This window comes from Calypte anna, chromosome 15 (assembly GCF_003957555.1).
Source record: "Calypte anna isolate BGI_N300 chromosome 15, bCalAnn1_v1.p, whole genome shotgun sequence".
Classification (NCBI taxonomy): Eukaryota; Metazoa; Chordata; class Aves; order Apodiformes; family Trochilidae; genus Calypte; species Calypte anna.
Genome location: NC_044261.1, coordinates 929,541 through 935,540, shown reverse-complemented (window position 1 = coordinate 935,540; position 6,000 = coordinate 929,541). Strand labels below are relative to the sequence as shown.

At 58.1% G+C, this 6,000-nt stretch overlaps 1 protein-coding gene across 3 annotated transcripts; it reads left to right on the top strand.

Annotated features, from left to right (window-relative positions):
* Positions 1-1,792: 1,792 nt before the first annotated feature.
* CRYBB3 (crystallin beta B3) lies at positions 1,793-5,640 on the top strand. 3 transcript variants are annotated; one of them, XM_030460908.1, is made up of 7 exons: positions 1,793-1,970; positions 2,082-2,171; positions 3,056-3,135; positions 4,384-4,502; positions 4,588-4,720; positions 4,850-4,992; positions 5,362-5,640. In XM_030460908.1, the coding sequence occupies exons 3-7, from the start codon at positions 3,061-3,063 to the stop codon at positions 5,525-5,527; spliced, it is 636 nt and encodes a 211-aa protein (XP_030316768.1). In that variant the 5' UTR covers positions 1,793-1,970; positions 2,082-2,171; positions 3,056-3,060; the 3' UTR covers positions 5,528-5,640. The 3 variants fall into 3 exon arrangements, with proteins under 3 accessions (XP_030316768.1, XP_030316766.1, XP_030316767.1); XM_030460906.1 differs by having other exon boundaries at positions 4,588-4,992; XM_030460907.1 differs by lacking the exons at positions 1,793-1,970; positions 2,082-2,171 and having other exon boundaries at positions 3,031-3,135; positions 4,588-4,992.
* Positions 5,641-6,000: the final 360 nt, after the last annotated feature.

Sequence of the window (6,000 nt, the reverse complement as noted above, 5' to 3'; positions counted from 1 at the left end):
AGGAAAGGTGAAGGATTTTAATAGTGAAAGTACACCTTTTGGGGAGTTTGTAAATGCTGCTTTTTTTGGTTGCACTTCTCTCTCCTTACACCACAAATCCTCCCTCTGGTTTTGTTGGTCACTTGGGGATTTACACACTGGTTCTGGTTCCTTTTATTGGTGTCCCTGGTTATGGATTTCTTCCTTTTTATTTTTTTCTCTTTGCAGATTCACCTTTTTCTTGTCTTTGTAGCTTTAACTTGAGTTCAAGGAGCTGGTCAGAGCCTGGCTGCCTTGGTTCCACTGAGGAAGAGGCAAAGTTTCTGTTCCTGAAATCCCTGAGAGTATGAAGTGGCCCTGCAGGGATGAACCCTCCTCACCTTTTTGCTTGCACAGAAGTTTGCTTTACCCTCTCAGTTGTTTGCAAACAATTCTTGGCAAGCTCCTAAGTGCACAAAGTGTCAGATTGCTAAACACAAACTGGGAATTGCCCCTTTCCCCCCCAGCAGCATCACTTTGGTTTGTAACCTGTAGTACTTGTGCAAACTCTGACCTGTGCCTGCGGCTTGAACTCAGGAGGTGGTTTGATGCCAAGGTGTTGAATGTGGGATCTGAGACACCAAAACAGCTCAGTGGGAATCCTAAGGCAAATACATCAATAATTTAATACTGTGCTTTAATGATGCCCCTGGTAAAAGGCACTTCTGTCTCTACCTTTATTCCCCTGGCTATGAAACCAATCTGGTGCTGCAGTGTTCCTGCCCTGACTGTTCCTGCCCATGGAATGAGGAGCATCTTTGGTTTAACTTGAGCAGGGAGCCAGGGGGTCCCAGCCCAGAGACCCCGTGGGGTGGCACCCATCAGGGGGAACCCACAGGGCAGAGCAGGGGGCCCAGGCTCTGTCTGCTTGGGGAAAGTCAGTGGGATGTGGTGTTCTGGGAGGTGTCCATGTGTCCCACCCGTGGGGGGGTGGAACAGCAAACCCACACTTCTGGGTTTACTCCTCCCTTTGCCAGGAGGTGGGAGTCTCAGCTTTCTGCTGAGAGTGCATCCAGGTGATCCTGGAGATGCTCCAGGAGGGGTGGAGAAGCCTCTCCAGAAGCACCTGGAATTCCCAACAATTCCTGCGGGTGTCGAGGCAGCCCCTGGGTATGAACCAACCTGCTGGGGCTGGAGGAGCTGCGGATGGAGGAGGTACAGTGACAGTTCTCAAGGGGATGTGAGAGCCTGACAGCAAAACGAAATTGGAGTTCTGTCAGGAAGAAATCAGTGGGATCTGCTGCCCCTTCTGTCACGTTCTTGCAATTGCCTTCTCAGCACAGAAAGAAGGAAAGCTCAGGGTGTGAATGGTCCCTTGGTGCATCCCCTGCTCCCAGCTGGGGCTGAGCATCCCCAGGAGTCTGGCTGTGGGAAGATGAGGATGAGGATGAGGAACCAGGTCCCAGGCCTGGCACGGCACAGGGAGCTCCCTCGGATGCCCTGGCAGGTGGGATGGGTGCCCAACCTTCTGCCAACAGAGAAGCTCCAGGTCTGGCTGAGCAGAGCAGCTGGCTGGGGACTTTGGGAGGTGCTTCAGGTGTAGCTTTGGTTTCAAGACACTCTGAGAGCAGGTGGAGACCCCTGGGAGAGCAGCAACTCACAGAGGGGTCTGGGCTGAACACAGCTGAGTGCTGCCCGAGGAAGAGGGAACTGGACCCGAGAGCCAGGAGAGGGGATTTGGCAGCGGGGGTGTGCAGGATGGTGCTGCCCCCCGGGAGGTGAGGGATGGAACCATCAACCCACTTGGCTCCCGTGTGTCCCTGGGCACTGTGTGTGTGCTGGGCAAACCCACGGGATGGGAGCTGAGCTGGGGAGCAAAGGAAAGGAGCTCAAACCTTCCTGGCAATGCTCCAAGCTGAGGGGGTCCCCAAATCTCAAGCTCTGGTCCCGCTCTCCTGCCGTGCCACCAGCTCCTGGCTGAGCCCACCCCGTGTCCGGAGCCCAAACAAGCTGTAAGTATTTTGTGTGGGGTTTTTTTTGTTGGTTTGTGGGTTTTTTGGTTGTTGTTGGGGTTTTTTTTTTCTTTTTTTTTTTTTTTTCCTTTTTTTTTTTCTTTTTCGCAGTGCTGGGTCTCTAAGCTGAACCCTCCCACTAATCTGCTGATGGAGGAGTTTTCCAGGGGACCTGGCAAGAAGAGGAGTGAACGTGCTGATGTGAGTTTCGGCGCTAATCTTCTGTAAATCGAGTGGCACATTTTTTAAGGGCCATCCGGGAGAAATGTGAATGAGGTTCCCATAGCGCGCTGCGAGCCCGAGTATTGAGCTGAAAGCTCAGGGCTGGAATTCAGTGGACGCAGCTGCTGCCTCAGCGTCCAAATAATGTGCTGTTCTGTTCAGAACCGACCCATAAATAGCGGGGCCACCCCCGGCCCTGGGCAGAGCGGAACCACGGCGGGAGAGGTACCGGCGGCACGGCTTGGACTGGATGGGGCTTGGGGAAAAAAAGCAAAAAAACCAACAAAACCCCAAACCAAGAACAAAACCCGTGTCAGAGTCGAGGTGTCACGGCAGGGAATGTTCTGCGGGGGTCTGGCGAGCAGGAGCGGTGCTGCAGGGCTGGGGATTTGTTGGTCTGAACCTCTCGGCAGCCCCTGGTGCCAGCGGGACCGGGGGAGGTGTTGGGCCGGGGTGTCCTGCTCCAGGGGGAGCTCGGAGAGATGTTCCCGGAGAGCGTGAGGTCCTTGGAAGGGACCTCGAGGATCAGCAAGGAGGGGGGAAGATGTCACCAGCTGGAACCTGGCAAACACCCGCCGGAAACCAAGGAGAGGCTTTTGGAGAGGAGTTTTCTGAGCTGCCCAGGGTCAGAGAGGGGTCCCGTGTCCCTGGAAGATGGTTTGGTTCATCACCTGGGGATGCAGGAGAGGAGGATGGAGACCTGGACACCCCCGGGGATCTGCAGCTGCTGCCTTTGGGGACAACCACCTCAGCTCTCCTCCCTGTCCCCACGCCAGCTTCACCTTTGCTGCTTAATTTTAATAACTTTAGAGGCTCCCGTAGAGCTGATGCTGTTTTAACCTCCTCCAATTTGGGTTTTCCAGGCACCATGACCGAGCAGCAAAGTCCCCCCGAGCAGATGGCGACTGGGGAGGGCACTGGCGAGCGAGGTGGCACTTACAAGGTATACTGGGGACAACTGGTGACGGACGGACAGGCGGACTGGGGGTGATGCTGAGAGCCAGGCTGGTCCCAGTGTCCAAGTGCTCCGGGTTGTACTGGGGCAGCCAAGGGCTCGGGGTCCCGGAACGCAGCTGAGCTTTGGTGTCACTGATGGGAGGAACCCTGGAGGGGGGAAGAGGGAGGAGAAGAGAAGCGAAGCTCCAGCCCGGGGATTCGCTGCTGCCGGGCAGGAGGAGCAGGAGCTGCCGCTGCCTCTGTGGCTGCCGAGAGCATCGGTGGCCCCGGGGCTGGGGGTGCAGCTGCTCCGTGCTTGGATCCGAGAGCAAAACATCCCTCTGGGAGCCAGCGTTGAAATTCCTTATGTGGTGCTATTATTATTATTATTATTATTATTATTATTATTATTACTATCTGGGGTTTTTTAAAGGTTATGTTTCTTAGGCTTTGTAGGTTGGTTAGAGGTGAATCAACCCTGGGCACTGCCCACAGCTCAGGAAACTGGGAAAAGCTGCTCCCGGATTAGGGAAGGCTGGAGGTGGGAGCAGATCCTGCCTGGAGCTTATTGCTTTGGGGTGGAAAGAAGTTCCTGAACACACAGAGGTGTCACCTCTGTCCCTTGACACCCCCACCAAGTGCTGTCTGAGGAGGCTCTGCCCTTGTCCCAGGCTCAGGGGTCCCAGGCAGGGCTTGGGGTGCTGGTATGACCCCCAGCCCAGGGTCCCCAATTGTGCTGGGCACCCCAGGCCCCACTCCCTGCCATGCCCTGGTCCTTGGCCCTGGTTTGGGTTTGTCCTGAAGCTTCAGAGCTCTGCTCAGAGCAGGAGGTCCGGGGGAGGTGTGGTGGTCTGTGCACCTGCAGCACTTGGAGGAAAACACCAAAAATATGAGATTGTTCCAGGCAGGGGAGAAGCCATGGATCTGGAGGGAGCAGTGGGAGGGCAAGGATGGGCTGTGACCAAGCTGGGGGCAGGAGACCACAGCCCACCCCCCCGGGGCCTCCCAGTACAAACCTGCTGTGATTCCAGTGCTGCACTGGAACATTTCCCAGTTGCTGGGAGCTGCTGGGCAGGGCAGGGGCAGTACTGGAGCTGGCAGGGACATTGGTGTGGGATGGAGGGGACACAGATGGAGCACTGGGCTCTGCTGCTGTTTGTGTGCAGGGGTGGGGGGCTTGTGTTTGCTCTGGGCAGGGTGTTCTCCCCAAACCCCCCAGTGTAGCTGCAGCCCATGGGGTCTCTCCCTTCCTTAGATCACCATCTATGAGCTGGAGAACTTCCAGGGGAAGAAGTGTGAGCTGACTGAGGAGCTCCCCAGCATCACTGAGAAGGAGCTGGAGAAGGTGGGCTCCATCCAGGTGGAGTCTGGCCCGTAAGTGCTGGAGGGGGGGGGGGAAGGATGGACAAGACCTTAGGGTGAGGGTGTCCCTGCTGTCCCTGAGCCCCTGGTCCCCCAGGTGGCTGGGATTTGAGAGGCAAGCATTCTCTGGGGAGCAGTTTGTGCTGGAGAAGGGGGATTACCCACGCTGGGACTCCTGGTCCAACAGCCACAACAGTGACAGCCTGATGTCCATCCGGCCCCTCCAGATCGTGAGTAGCAGCTGCCTCGGGGCCACCGTGTCCCCAGGGACCAGAGGCAGGGCTGCAGGGAGGGGGTCTGGGGGAGGAGGGATGTCTGGGGGTGTGCAGGGCAACCCCCTGATCCACACCTCCCCCCAGGACAGCCCCGAGCACAAGATTCACCTCTTTGAGAACGCGGGCTACACCGGGAGGAAGATGGAGATCGTGGATGATGATGTCCCCAGCCTCTGGGCTCATGGCTTCCAGGACCGTGTGGCCAGTGTCAGGGCTCTGAATGGAACGTAAGGATGGGGACACCTCGAGAAGGTCCTGTCCCCTGGCACCACAGCTGGTCCCTCGGCGTGGTGGCACAGCAGGGATGGTGATGCTGTCCCCACACCCACCTCCATCCCTCCTCCTGTGGGGAGCCAGCAGGACCCAAACAGTGTCCCCAGGGCTGTGTGACAGCTCCAAGCCTTCCCCCAGGCCCTGCAGCACCACTGGAGCCGTGGCCCTTTCTCTGCCAGGGGCTCTCCGACCCCTCCTGGCTCCGTGGCCCCGTGTCCGGGCACAGCGGTGGTGGCAGCGCCAGCCCTGGGGACAGCTCCGGTGGCAGCCGGGGCAGGGGGTGTTCCCGGGGCAGGGCTGAGCGCTGCCCTCTCTCCTGCCAGGTGGGTGGGCTACGAGTACCCGGGGTACCGGGGCCGGCAGCACGTCTTTGAGAAGGGGGAGTACCGGCACTGGAACGAGTGGGACGCCAACCACCCCCTCCTGCAGTCCCTGCGCCGGGTGCGGGACCAGCAGTGGCACCAGCGGGGATGCTTCCAGAACAGCTGAGGGACCCCCGCACCCCCCCGGCCCGGGGGCTGCCTGGCCTGACCCTGCTACCAGCTGATGCCGTGACCTTGCTGTTTGGGTGCTGTTTTGGTTTTTTTGTTTCTTTTGTTTCTCTTCCTTTTTGTTTTTTTTTTTTTGGTGCGAAAACCTCAATAAAGCTCTGAGCTGGAGGCTGCCAGGGGACTGCCTGCTCCTGGGCTGGTGTCACGGTGCTGGAGGGTGAGGGGGGATGTCAGGGCAGGGCCCCCCAGCACCTCCCGTGCAGAAATGGTGTTTGTTGCAGCCTGGCCTGAAAGCTGCAGCTTTCCAGAAATAACCCCGGGGGGGTGGGGATGGTGGGGAGGTGACCCCCACACTTGGGGGGGGGGGTCTTGGGGAGCTTGCCAAGGGTCTTCCTGTGGCTCTGCCCCTTCTTAAAGCATCTCCCAGGGCTGGGGGAGCTCTGCCCGTGGCTCCTTCCCCACCTCCCTCAG